The sequence below is a fragment of the Aricia agestis genome, chromosome 2, assembly GCF_905147365.1.
Source record: "Aricia agestis chromosome 2, ilAriAges1.1, whole genome shotgun sequence".
Lineage (NCBI taxonomy): Eukaryota > Metazoa > Arthropoda > Insecta > Lepidoptera > Lycaenidae > Aricia > Aricia agestis.
Genome location: NC_056407.1, coordinates 9764973 through 9780082, shown reverse-complemented (window position 1 = coordinate 9780082; position 15110 = coordinate 9764973). Strand labels below are relative to the sequence as shown.

The following is a 15110-nucleotide window of genomic DNA, read 5'->3' as shown; positions in this document are numbered from 1 at the left end:
CTATTATATTATGCATTTTTCATAATTTTTTAGATCGAGGCGAGTTTTTCGAGTGATTTTTAAAATTATTTTGTTGTTGTCTCGTCGTTTTAACCCATCGATCGTGGAACGGAAATGCTTTCCGTTCTTAAAACAACGCCGAACTGATGATGATGAATATAATTTGCTACTGTGCAAATTATATTCTTCATCATCATCATCATCACTACTATTACACCATGCATCATCACATTATGGCCCTATTATTAATACTTTTCACAGTATTTTAGATTTTAGTCTCGGGCTTAACTGGCAATTTTGAAAATTATTTTGTCGTGTTAAAGTACATGATTCCAATTTGGTGCTACGGTTATCAAGGTGAAAATTTGATAATGGAATCCATGTCGTGTGTAGGGAACTCCTCAAAACTTATATGGAAACATTATATTATAGTGACTTCGGTTTTATTAGAAGTATTCTAAGCATATGCTATCAAAAAGTAAGATTTTGCACCAGGTATACCATGATCCCAAAGATGCTGAGAGAACTCCTGACTCCTTATAGATACTAGTTTGGGGATTTCGGCGTTGTTTTAAGAACAAAAAGCATAATATGCTAGTGTTCAAATTGTATTCATCATAATTCAGTAATAATCATAAGTCAATAAGTAATAAATAATATTTTACAGTAGCAATTTAATTACAGTTCAGTATTAGATTTACACAATGGATTTACAGGTCTCTAATTATTCATATTCAGGGTAGTGTCATGGCTTTGGCTAAAGGAAATATTAGTATTGTATTAAATTAAGTAATCATCAAAAACATTTTTGGGACTTACGACCTTTACTTTCGTGCTATAATGCGGGAACCGTTGTTACGCGATATTTTCACCATTAGCTACAGCGCAAAGTACAATGGTCGGTGGCACGATTCCTGGAATAATATCACGATTGGAGGATAGCGGGGTGTGTAGGCGGGGCTAGCGTGCTTTGATATTTCTGACAGTAGGCTCTAAATTTCCCAATTCCGTCTCGGAAACGAATAAAACTCACGTTAGTTCACGATTCCGAGATTGGGAATTTTTGCACCCCGTACCACTTACCGTTATACCACCAATTTTTTTTAACGTTTTCAACGTGTTTTCAATGTATTTTAAACTGATTGAATAACGACCGTAGTCCATACAGCTGATCGCCAACGATATTACACATTGGTGTTTACTGTTTAATATCGTTGCTGATCACACTCAAACGCCACTAGCGTTATAAAGTAATTAAATAATAATATGTACTTACTGACTTTTGAGTTTAAATAATTCCTAAGCATAAAGTAATATTTTAGTAGTAGTAGTATAATTGTTGTCATTGTCACGGTCTGTCGGGGCACCGCCAAGTAAACTCGACAATAGCAACTTTTGCATTTTGTATCGACAAGTCGCTGATTTTCTCGATTCGGTTCGCTGTGAACTGACCCTTAAACTATACGTGCAGTCCCCCGACACACCTTGACAACAATTATGGACTAAAATATTACTTTATACTTAGGAATTATTTAAACTCAAAATTCAGTAAATATTATTTAATTACTTTTTAAAGTTGTTTGGCGGGGGTTTTTTTAAATTTCTTAATTTAATTTTATTTAATGCTTTTTAAATCTGTGTTGGTTCAGAATAATTCCTATCAACAGGATCATATTCCAATGAATACCATCCATGAATGTCTTCTTGGATGAGGTCGTCAATATGAGCCCAAACATGAAATCTCCACTTAGTGATGCTGCAGCAGCAGCATGCAAATATTTACTGTTTATCTACATCTTATTAGTTGTCACAATTAAAATAAGCCCAAACACGAAATCTTTGCTCTAAGTTGGTGAGGAGTTGGGTATCCTATTGATTACCAGGTGATGCTGCAGCACCAGATCAACTTTTCATTAATGTGTAAATACTAAATATTCATAAATGTCACAAACTAGAATGCAAATATATAAAACCTATCAAACGACTGCAAGTTGCTAATCGGGCTTTCGCGAACCAGATAAACCGTGATTTTCCAGCACTGAGCAGGCTGATGATGATGAACTATGGCTAAGAACACTCTCGATCATGTCAGCTTTCAAACAAAAAAAACTAGATCAAAATCGGTCCACCCGTTTGGATGCTACGATGCCACGGACAGATACACACACAGACAAACAGACAGACAGACAGACAGACACGTCAAACTTATAACCCCCCTCTTTTTTGTCGGGGGTTAATAAATAAGTGTCATTGAGATGTATGTGCTACTGGGTGTTCAATTTTTTACATAGATATTTAGTACTTTCATAATTGAATTAGATGTACTACGGAATTTGACCTTTTAATTAGTATACTTTAACAAACTTTGAATTACATCTTCCATAAAATACATCAAATAATATTCATGTAAATTTTTGAGCAGATCGGACTAAGGAATCGAGTAGTTCCATACTAACTTTAAATCCCCCCTTTTTTTTACCCCTTTAGAAGAGGAATCTCAAAAATCTCTTCCTAATGCACGCCTATGTCATACCGAAATCTGTCCTCCCTTTCAAGTTTCTACGATTATTGCAACATACAGCAGCAACTCACACCTAAAATAACTTTTCATCTCCTTATTATTACTTACTTTTAAGGGCATACTTTAACAAAGTATGAATAATTATATTTTGTATAAATAAACTACATGAAATAATATTTATGCTTTTCGAGCATATAAGACTCGGTTCGTCGAAGGAGAAGGAAGGAAGGAAGTGTTGTCCCATACTAACTTTAACATCCCCTTTCACCCCCTTGGGAGCCTTGGGAGAGGAATTTCGAAAAATCCCTTGTTATTGCACGCCTACGTCATACGGAGAAGGGGTAAAAAAAGGGGGGATTTAAAGTTAGTATGGAACTACTCGATTCCTTAGTCCGATCTGCTCAAAAATTTACATGAATATTATTTGATGTATTTTATGGAAGATGTAATTCAAAGTTTGTTAAAGTATACTTAAAAGGTCAAATTCCGTAGTACATCTAATTCAATTATGAAAGTACTAAATATCTATGTAAAAAATTGAACACCCAGTAGCACATACATCTCAATGACACTTATTTATTAACCCCCGACAAAAAAGAGGGGGGTTATAAGTTTGACGTGTCTGTCTGTCTGTCTGTCTGTTTGTCTGTGTGTGTATCTGTCCGTGGCATCGTAGCATCCAAACGGGTGGACCGATTTTGATCTAGTTTTTTTTGTTTGAAAGCTGACATGATCGAGAGTGTTCTTAGCCATAGTTCATCATCATCAGCCTGCTCAGTGCTGGAAAATCACGGTTTATCTGGTTCGCGAAAGCCCGATTAGCAACTTGCAGTCGTTTGATAGGTTTTATATATTTGCATTCTAGTTTGTGACATTTATGAATATTTAGTATTTACACATTAATGAAAAGTTGATCTGGTGCTGCAGCATCACCTGGTAATCAATAGGATACCCAACTCCTCACCAACTTAGAGCAAAGATTTCGTGTTTGGGCTTATTTTAATTGTGACAACTAATAAGATGTAGATAAACAGTAAATATTTGCATGCTGCTGCTGCAGCATCACTAAGTGGAGATTTCATGTTTGGGCTCATATTGACGACCTCATCCAAGAAGACATTCATGGATGGTATTCATTGGAATATGATCCTGTTGATAGGAATTATTCTGAACCAACACAGATTTAAAAAGCATTAAATAAAATTAAATTAAGAAATTTAAAAAAAACCCCGCCAAACAACTTTAAAAAGTAATTAAATAATATTTACTGAATTTTGAGTTTAAATAATTCCTAAGTATAAAGTAATATTTTAGTCCATAATTGTTGTCAAGGTTGTCGGGGGACTGCACGTATAGTTTAAGGGTCAGTTCACAGCGAACCGAATCGAGAAAATCAGCGACTTGTCGATACAAAATGCAAAAGTTGCTATTGTCGAGTTTACTTGGCGGTGCCCCGACAGACCGTGACAATGACAAAAATTATACTACTACTACTAAAATATTACTTTATGCTTAGGAATTATTTAAACTCAAAAGTCAGTAAGTACATATTATTATTTAATTACTTTATAACGCTAGTGGCGTTTGAGTGTGATCACTGATCAGCAACGATATTAAACAGTAAACACCAATGTGTAATATCGTTGGCGATCAGCTGTATGGACTACGGTCGTTATTCAATCAGTTTAAAATACATTGAAAACACGTTGAAAACGTTAAAAAAAATTGGTGGTATAACGGTAAGTGGTACGGGGTGCAAAAATTCCCAATCTCGGAATCGTGAACTAACGTGAGTTTTATTCGTTTCCGAGACGGAATTGGGAAATTTAGAGCCTACTGTCAGAAATATCAAAGCACGCTAGCCCCGCCTACACACCCCGCTATCCTCCAATCGTGATATTATTCCAGGAATCGTGCCACCGACCATTGTACTTTGCGCTGTAGCTAATGGTGAAAATATCGCGCAACAACGGTTCCCGCATTATAGCACGAAAGTAAAGGTCGTAAGTCCCAAAAATGATTTTGATGATTACTTATTTTAATACAATACTAATATTTCCTTTAGCCATTATATTTTTATAAAGTGTGTGATTGTAGTAGTGCAAGTTATTTAATGATAGTAACTCAATAACTGTTACATAACATATTTGTTGAAAAGCCCAGACAGATTCATGATTTCGAAAAATATAACTATCGAGTCAAAATAAGTGAATCGTGTATTCCGTTAGGCAAATATCAGATAAAACAATGATATATCAATTTCATTTAAGTCAATCGTCTTCCGGGATTGTAATACTTATTAGATAACAAAAAAATGAAACCGACTTCCAAGGTAAAAAGTTAAAAACAATAATAGCATCTTTACATGAATTAAAAAGTATAACTTAATTAACAAAAAAAAAATCGATTTCCTTACTAAAAAGTAAGTATAAAATAATTCTTACACTTTAATAGTGCCTTTTTCAGAATTCGTCTAAATCTCAACTATTTCTGTACATACGAGGGCTGCTATTTATGTATCCGGAATTAAAAAAAGAAACAAACATATATCATTTAATATGGTTTTATTGCTTTTCAAAATATTCGCCGCGATGATCGACACACTTTTGCATACGCTGGAACCAATTTTCATAGCACTTTTTCCATTCTGATTGAGGTATCTCCAAAACGTGCATTTTGAACGCATCAACAGCCTCTTCGCGGCTCGAAAAACGTTGACCACGTAATTTGTTCTTCGCGTATGGAAATAAAAAGAAATCGTTAGGTGCCAAATCAGGGCTGTACGGCGGATGACCAGTCAATTCGATCTTTTGACCCTCCAAAAACTGAGTTGTTTCAGCTGAGGTGTGACAGCTAGCATTGTCGTGATGTAATATGATTCTGCGTTGTCGGTTGTCCTTTCTTATTTCTTCAAAGACTTCTGGTAAACAAATGGTCGTATACCATTCAGAATTAACCGTTTTACGATTCTCTAATGGCACTGTAGCCACATGTCCATTAATTCCAAAAAAACAGGCGACCATTTGCTTCAAAGTACTTTTTGCACGAGTAACTTTTGTTGGTTTCGGCTCATCTTGGAACACCCACACCGTTGACTGTTGTTTAATTTCGGTGTCATATGCATAGATCCAAGATTCATCACCTGTGTAGATATTATAAACGGCTTTTGACGTACCACGGTTGTATTTTTTTATCATTTTTTTGCACCAATCGACACGAGCCCGTTTTTGATCGATTGTCAAGTTGTGCGGAATCCAACGCGAACATATTTTTTTTACAGCCAAATGTTCGTGTAATATCTTATGTATGCTCGTCATACTTATGCCTAAGGACGCCTCTATCTCGCGATATGTAACATGACGATCACGCATTATTACTTCCCGCACAGCATATTTTGTGGGACAACAGCTGTTTTTGGGCGACCTTCTTTATTTTCATCCGTGAGCATAGACCGCCCACGATTAAACTCACTGTACCAGTGATAAACAGTGGTTTTTGATGGTGCTTCATCTCCAAAAGTTGCGGTGAGTTGAATAAAGCACTGTTGTTGATTTAGCCCACGCCGAAAATCGTAGTAAATCATTGCACGAAAATGTTCACGCGTTAAATCCATGGCAAATGAAGACACGCAATTTTCAAAATGACGCCACAATGGAAAAATAATTGACAGTCACATGAAACAAAATGTATTCTTCAACCAAAGAGTTCTATTTTCAAATGTTGTAATTACTTTTTAAATATTGTTCTTGTAAGTGGCCAGTTCCGGATACATAAATAGCAGCCCTCGTAATATTATAGTCCTCATTACTTTGAAGTCGGTACCAAATAGCAATCCCATAAATTTCAGACATTGCCTGAACTCACGATTAAATTAACTGGTCCTTCCCACCTTGAAAGTTTAATTTTTTTGTTAAAAATTATAATGTCACTCTTTTTAGTTATTTACCTTAAAGTAAATACATAAGGCTGACAGTTGTAAGTAGATAGGATTAAGTATGAATACTATTGCAAGTATTAACTGTACTTAGGCGGTTTTAAAAAAGTTATACACTATGTCTTAAAAGCCATGACACTACCCTGAATATGAATAATTAGAGACCTGTAAATCCATTGTGTAAATCTAATATAAGCACTGAACTGTAATTAAATTGCTACTGTAAAATATTATTTATTACTTATTGACTTATGATTAAGTATTACTGAATTATGATGAATACAATTTGAACACTAGCATATTATGCTTTTTGTTCTTAAAACAACGCCGAAATCCCCAAACTAGTTATCTATAAGGAGTCAGGAGTTCTCTCAGCATCTTTGGGATCATGGTATACCTGGTGCAAAATCTTACTTTTTGATAGCATATGCTTAGAATACTTCTAATAAAACCGAAGTCACTATAATATAATGTTTCCATATAAGTTTTGAGGAGTTCCCTACACACGACATGGATTCCATTATCAAATTTTCACCTTGATAACCGTAGCACCAAATTGGAATCATGTGCTTTAACACGACAAAATAATTTTCAAAATTGCCAGTTAAACCCGAGACTAAAATCTAAAATATTGTGAAAAGTATTAATAATAGGGCCATAATGTGATGATGCATGGTGTAATAGTAGTGATGATGATGATGATGAAGAATATAATTTGCACAGTAGCAAATTATATTCATCATCATCAGTTCGGCGTTGTTTTAAGAACGGAAAGCATTTCCGTTCCACGGTCGATGGGTTAAAACAACGACGAGACAACAACAAAATAATTTAAAAAATCACTCGAAAAACTCGCCTCGATCTAAAAAATTATGAAAAATGCATAATATAATAGAGCCACAATGTGATGAATGATGATGCATGGTGTAATGGTAGTGATGATGATTATGATGAATAAGTATAAATTGCACAGTAGCATATACTTTCTGTTCTTAAAACAACTCGACGAGTTCCCTCGATTACTCTTGGTCCATGGATCCTATCATCTGGTTACCACTTTTATGAACATGGTACCAAATTCGAGTCAAACCCTATACAACACAAAAATAATTTTGAAAATCGTACCACAAACGGCTGAGTAATCGTTGAACATACATAAAAAAACTACATACAGCCGAACGTGTTACCATTTACCTCCTCCTTTTTGAAAGTCGGTCAATAAAATTGGACTTAATTGTTCTTACCTACTAAATACTACCTGACTAAGATATGATAAAAGTGTACTTATCATTTATCAATAACAGTAAGTAAGTCACTGTTATGACTTATGACATTGCAAAAATATGTTATATGTGGATGTGGAGGTACGAGAGAGTACTAGAACTGATAAATTATTATCAGGGAAAACTTGACCCTCAACAGATAAACTTCATCTTAATCATACATTTTGGGTGGCTGGATACTGGCGTTGTTACTTGTTAGGTATGCATATTAATTTATTATAAATGCAAGTGTGTCTGTATGTCTGTCCGTAACCTCTTAACGCTTAAACCGCTGAACCGATTTTGATGAAAGGTATACAGATACTTTGAGTCCCGGGACAGGACATAGGATAGTTTTTATCCCGAAAATAGTACGGTTTCTTATCAATATATTTTTTTTACACTAAGTCCCACGCAATAAAAATAGTTATAATAATTATTATGTTATTAATTAAAATAATTCATATACTTACAACCAACTTAACAACAAACTCTTAAAATATTGTAACGATTTTTAAAAGTTTTAGTTAGTTTTTGTTAGTTCGAATGGAATTTTTGAACTCAATTTTTAACTATACTCCACTCGGGCTGACTTGTCGCTAGGGGTCATTGCCTCCCTGTCAAAAACTTGTCATTTTCCATATAAACCGCGATTGACAATGAAGTGTCAGATATTGTTTATCGTGGTTTTATATGAAAAATGACAAGTTTTTGACAGGGAGGCAATGACCGCTAGCGACAAGTTAGCCCGAGTGGAGTATAGATAATATTATCATCTTCAACTGATTGAGCTGAAATTTTGTGCATTCGTGCATTGTCATCCAAATTACACGCTTAGTTTGGATGACAATGCACGATATGGTGTGTGACATCATTCTAAATCCAATATGGCGGACAATTCAAGAAGGCGGAATAGTTATATTCAATTTTTTTCAACAAGATGGATACGAAACGGTTTGTTGAGAGTAACTCAAAAAATAATGTAACATCGTTCTAAATCCATTATGGCGGCCCATCCAAGATGGCGGAGTAGTTATTTTAATGAACATCTACAATATGGGTATCAATTGACAGGGATGGTTGAGAGTAGCTCGAAAACTTCATTGTAAATCCCAATGAGTTTCTAAAATACTAGAGTAGCAATGTCTTACAAAAGATTCTCAGAAATGCGTAACCACTTTTTTGTTCAAAAGACAATGTCAAGTCATATATTCGTTATGTCATTATGTATGTGAGATATGCCTGCAGGCATCTTCGAAGTGGCAACGCGTTGCTACCGTAAACTTCCAATCTAGTTACGTTAGTAACATAGAATATCATTGGTAAATCCCATAATATGGCGATTGGCGGATGATCCAAGATAGCAGAATTGTTATTTTTTATGTACTTCTGCAATGTGGGTATCGAATGATACAATACAATAATATATTGAAAAACTTCATAGTAGGTATTATGTTTTCTCGCTTATTGTTTTCATATTATATTTTATAATAATTATTATTTCGCGCAATTTCATGTGGGAAATAATAATTGCGGAAACCTTGTTTTCTGTAAAAATGCATTTTACCTAATTACTTAATTATTATTATAGGTATAATAATAATGTATTACCATAATATTTCGTGTAGGTAGGTACCTACACGAAATATTATGGTTATAAACATAGTATAATACTAAACCAAGAAATAAAATACTTAATACATTTTATTACACTTTATGGCGCCACATATTTTATTTGAATATTTACATAATATTTTAAAATCTGTGTCTTGGTACCTATTTATAAATTTCGCTTCATACATAGGTAAGTATAATGAATAATAAATAATAATGTATTTTTGCAAAATATATTATTACAATTCAATTTCATTATCATATAATTCGATGCTGTTAAGCATTGGTGTGTCATCCTACATCGGGTTAGTAGTTACTAGTTTTGTGTAATCGGCGTTTTAAGGTTTTTTGGAATAATCTTTATTTTCTGCTTATTTTAAGCAAAAAAATGTTATTGTGCGGTATCAGTTTTTTTTGTTGAAATGCGTAGATTATGATTATGAAAAAAGAAATTAATTTTACATTCGTTTTTAAGAGAAAAAGTTTAAAAATGGTTAATGCTATATTGCTATTATATAGTGCTTATTACATATAACATTAATGTCCTATTATATAAAATTACCTCGTCACGCCCACACCGCTGAACCGATTTTTCCGAAATTTGGTATGGAGATATTTTGAGTCCCTGAAAAGGACTTAGGATCCTTTTTATTCCGAAAAAATGTACGGTTCCCAAGCAAATTATATATACATATATTTGGTATGTAGGTACGTTATGTGTCGGGAAAGGACATAGGATACTTTACATCCGGGAAAAAGGTACGGTACCTGTATGATAAACAAAAATGATTTGCGCCTAAACCGCTGAACCGATTTTGATGAAAATTGGTGTGCACATACTTTGACTCTCGTGAGAGGACATAAGATAATTATTAAGATACCTAATTATTGTCTTGAAAAATGTACGGTTACCGCGTTATAAAGTTTCCTATTTTGCGCCTAAGCAACTGAATAAATTTTGATGAAACTTGGTATGGAGATACTTTGAGTCCCGGAAAATCCTTTTTATCTCGGAAAAATGTATACGGTTCCCAGGCGCTAAATAAAATGATTTCTGCTTATACCGCTACAATGGATTTTGATGATATTTGGTATGCAGATATACGTTATGTCTCGGGAAAAGACAGAGAGTTCCCGCTTCTTCTTCCCTTCCCGCACTTCCCGCAGAGATTTATGGATTCGTCATGTCTGTCTGTCTATCTGTCTGTCTGTCTGTCCGTCCGTATGTCACAGCCACTTTTCTCCGAAACCATAAGAGCTATACTATTGAAACTTGGTAAGTAGATGTAGTCTGTGAACCGCATTAAAATTTTGATACGAAAATTGAAAAATTATCAAAAATTTTAGGGATTCCCCTAGGTACAACTGAAACAATATTTTTTTTTGTCTAACCTATTCGTGTGGGGTATAGATACCCATAGGTCTTAAAAAATCATATTGAGGTTTCTAATATAATTTCTTTGTAACCTGAATAGTTTGCGAGAGAGACTCTTCCAAAGTGGTAAAATGTGTGTGCCCCCCCCCCCCCCCTCTAACTTCTAAAGTAACTTCTTCATGATAATTTAAAAAAATATATATGTACATTACTATAAAAACTACCAACGAAAATTGGTTTGAACGAGATCTAGCAAGTAGTTTTTTTATACGTCATAAATGGTAAACTTTAATTTACCTTTCATTAAATCAACTGAAATATAAAAATAAATCAAAAACCTTTTTATTTCATAGAAATTAACCTTATTCCTGCTGCGGAACCCTTCATGGGCGAGTCCAACTCGCACTTGGCCGGTTTTTATTATAATTACCAGCATTGGACATTGGGCATAATTATTGAAATACTCGTTAGTCTAATTAAATTATTAATCTAATTGCAAACTAAAATTAGAATACATTTTATACATATTATTAATTAATTAACTTACGGGTAATTTCAGATGCACAACAATTACTTCATCAATCTGATTAATTTGTAATCTGATTAAAATTACTAATTACTTTTTGCCCAACTCTGCACGTGATAAACTAATTATTTCTACATTAACTTAATTTAATCAAAATCGGTTAAGCAGTTTAAACGCAAATTAATAAAGTTTATTGCGTGAAAACCGAACATTTTCCACGATAAAAAATATTATCCTATGTCCTTCTCCAAAACCTTACGTAATATCTACATGTACTCTATATCCATATCATAAGCCAAATTTATTTTTGTTGACTGCGCGGGAACCGTACATTTTCCGGGAAAAAAGTATTTAATGTCATTTTTATTGATTAAAAGTATCTGCATACAAAATTTTATCAAAATCGGTTCAGCGGTTTAAGCGCAAATCATTTTAGAAACAGTACATAAATGCTATATACAAAACCTCACTTACAGGAATAAGCATTAACCATTTTTGTACTCTAGAATATGCTACAGTTGGTTTTAAAAAAAATGGATTTCACCGTCGTAAACCTTATGTTATACAGAACAAAACTGCATTATTAACTCAAAATCCGATTTTATGTGGAATGAAACACTAATGCTTAACAGCAGCCATATATGGTAGAAATTGTTTACTTATCCAATATAAGTAAATGTATATTCTTTTGGTTCTCAAAATAAAATGTAATGAAATGAAAATTTCCAAATCACATCTCTGGTAGAAACGGGACTTGAGCATTGTCTACGCATCTTATAATGATTAGAATGCCAAAATATAATGATACGACACAAACTAGAACTAGGGTGTAAGTTGTAATAAAACAAAGTGTATCGATTCCTGATCACTGTGAAAGTGGCAGCGCTGAAAGAGTATTTTTTACTTTTGTATGGTCAAATTAATGACGCTGGAGCCCTTGCCCATATTAACATAAAAATTGCTCTTTCGGCGCTGCTACTTTCACAGTAAACTCTATATCAGTGGCACATACACACCGTAAAGTATTATGACTTTGTTTTGTTACACCCTGTACACATATAATAATTATGTATTATTACTACATAATATATTTTACTACATATATTTTACTAGATGTTTCGCGCGGCTTCACCCGCGTAATTTAGGGATTTCACGGAAACCATTTTAACTTTTTCCGCAAAAAATAGCCTATGTCACTTCACGTGGTCTATTCTTCATGTGTGCCAAATAACATAAAAATTGCTCCCGTAGTTCTTAAGATAATAAGCAATTTCATATTACAATTTTCCCCGTTTTTTCCACATTTTCCTGTTTCTTCGCTCCAATTGATCTTACCTTTTAATATTATAAAAGCCTATAGCCTTTTCAAATCGCACCAGTAGTTCCTGAGATTATCGCGTTCAAACAAATTCTTCAGCTTTATAATATTAGTACCGATGTAGTAAAATATAATATACATGTAATTACTACATATATTTTTTCTTTTCAGGCCTAGACCCCGCTCGCCCTTTAATATCAGAGTATGGGTCCAGCCAATTTCGATTAGGACGAGACGACGCGTACGTGGTCCAGGTACTACACACAAATGCCGGATTCCTGGGAGAAACTGGTCTGGTAGGACATGCAGACTTCTGCATCAACGGCGGACGAATGCAGCCAGGGTGTGCCAGGCAGGGACCTAATTTGATGCGTAAGTTTTATCCGAATTAGAATATATTAGAACTACCATTTATGTTTTTACTACTATGATATAGGCACTAGGCAGTCTATGTATTTAATTGTAGGGTGTATGTACGTTAAACAGAAGATAGCATCTTTGCTAATGACGAGTGATAGGGTATTTCTTTTTTCCTAATTCTTAAAAAATAATCTTAAATCTTTATAATATTTCCCTTTAGTTCAAGCAACAACGGCATTGTTATATGGAAGATGATTCTTATTTTTAGCGTTTCCTCATAAAATTGCTGAGTTGGTCTTAAGGAGGAAAATTCCACAAATAGGATTCAATATGTGACTGACAGATAATATTTGGTGTGTATTTGTATTTTTTTTGTGTACTCAGCATTTCAGCTTATTGAAATCTGTCAATTTAGTACTTTAGAAATGCATCTACGCGTCACGTTGCGGTCTGAATTATTGACCCTTGCGTTACAGGACAATCTTTGTGCCTACCTACAGTGTTTACAATTAATAGGTATCACTTAAAGCTTACATTCCTTTCACGGTCCACCATAGTACACTGACGCCGCGAACCCCGAAAATGCATCGTAGCATCGCCCTATAAATTCAGAATAATGAAAATATAGCTGCTTTTTCGCAGTTCGCTGCATCAGAAACATCACCTGGCAGCTGCCAATCGTCAATACCTTTATTTTAAATTTCAGGTGTAGCCCGCTGCAGCCACTTCATGAGCTCCTGCTACTTCGCGGCCAGCGTCCGCCGGCGTCTGAAGGTAGTGGGCGTGCCCTGTGACACCACCTGCCCCAAACAGGGGCGGTGGGGACTCAACTTCTCGCGGAAACCACTCCTGTTGGGTGACGAGATGCCTGAATCGTAAGTATACTTGACTGTTTATGATATGAGATAAGATATTTTCAAGTACTAAACCATAAAGTCAATATACCTAGCGGAATAGAGAAACAAAAGCAAGCGAGATGTCACTATCAGTAGCACTGCGTGGTAAAAAGAGACGTGTGATACATTACAGCAGAACCAATTTTTTTCATATGTTTGACGTCCAGTCGGCAGTCGGCACTTATCGCCACATTGACAATTTAACAAATTTTGGTTTCGCTTTGACAGCACGAGATTGTTGCTCTATTCCGCTAGGTGTATTAACTTTATATACAAAACTGAAGTGTCCGGATCCCTTACTTACAAACATTCCCTTACTATCGTGCGCCTGTGACAACGCGATAGCAATATTAAACTTGCGAGTGAAAAATACTAGTGGTGTTATCGTGTACTCGTATCAATGTACGGAATTCTTGCGAACGGATAATATTTTACTATGATATTAATTCTCGCTGCTGCCTGCTTCCAGTGATACATGCGTCAAAATTGCATTTATGGTCCAAATCACGAAGCGCATTACCATGGGCGTAGCCAGGATTCTATATAGGGGGGGCCCACAGGTCTTTGGGGGGGGGGGGCGGGGCAGATTATTTTAACATATGAGTATATCTCACAATAGTCTTGTAGGTGAGGTAAAAATAAAATTAGATTGAATGCCTCCCCTCTCACCCCGCAACTCTCTTCGCTCCACGTTTAGGTATGAAAGTGGCAGTTGCCCCCCCCCTGCCCGTACCTCGCTACGCCCATGCGCATTACTTCTTATCATAATGCGGATAATCTTTTCTCATTAAATGACAGTTTTGTATGAATTTTTGTTACTTTCATTATTAAATGGCAAAATTATATGAAATGTGACATGTTCATTTGATTTTATTAACCGACTTCCAAAAACGAGGAGGTTATACGTTCGGCTATGGATATTTTTTTTTATTTTACAGTTTATTTGTTTAATTTCAGGTCAAGAGGAATGTACTGCGTCGATATGTCGGACCACGTGGAGAGTTGTCCATTTGAGTAGAACAAGTTTAGTTTAATTTTACTCGTCAAAGGTTTTACTTAATTTAAGAGTTACTAAAGTATCGTCATTTCATCAAGTTTTTTTATAAAATTTTTATGGATTTTCACAAATTATGCTAAATTATATATTATTTATATTTTAAGTATTTTATTTAATTAGGATCGGCAATGCCTACACTTTACAAGTACTATGCCTTCTAAGCACTGACCTCTATAATACACTGGACAGTCAGTGTTACCACCTCTCAAAAATATTTATCCCTAAATTGGTGTCAAAAACCCCTAAA

At 34.8% G+C, this 15110-nt stretch overlaps 1 protein-coding gene across 1 annotated transcript in view; it reads left to right on the top strand.

Moving 5' to 3' along the window:
* LOC121739977 (phospholipase A1) overlaps positions 1 to 14859 on the top strand; it is a 58102-nt gene extending 43243 nt beyond the window's left edge. The window contains exons 6-8 of the mRNA XM_042132645.1: positions 12722 to 12922; positions 13617 to 13785; positions 14764 to 14859. Coding sequence (XP_041988579.1) covers positions 12722 to 12922; positions 13617 to 13785; positions 14764 to 14824 — 431 coding nt within the window. The 3' untranslated portion in view covers positions 14825 to 14859. The remainder of the gene's footprint in view (positions 1 to 12721; positions 12923 to 13616; positions 13786 to 14763) is intronic.
* The last annotated feature ends 251 nt before the right edge of the window (positions 14860 to 15110 follow it).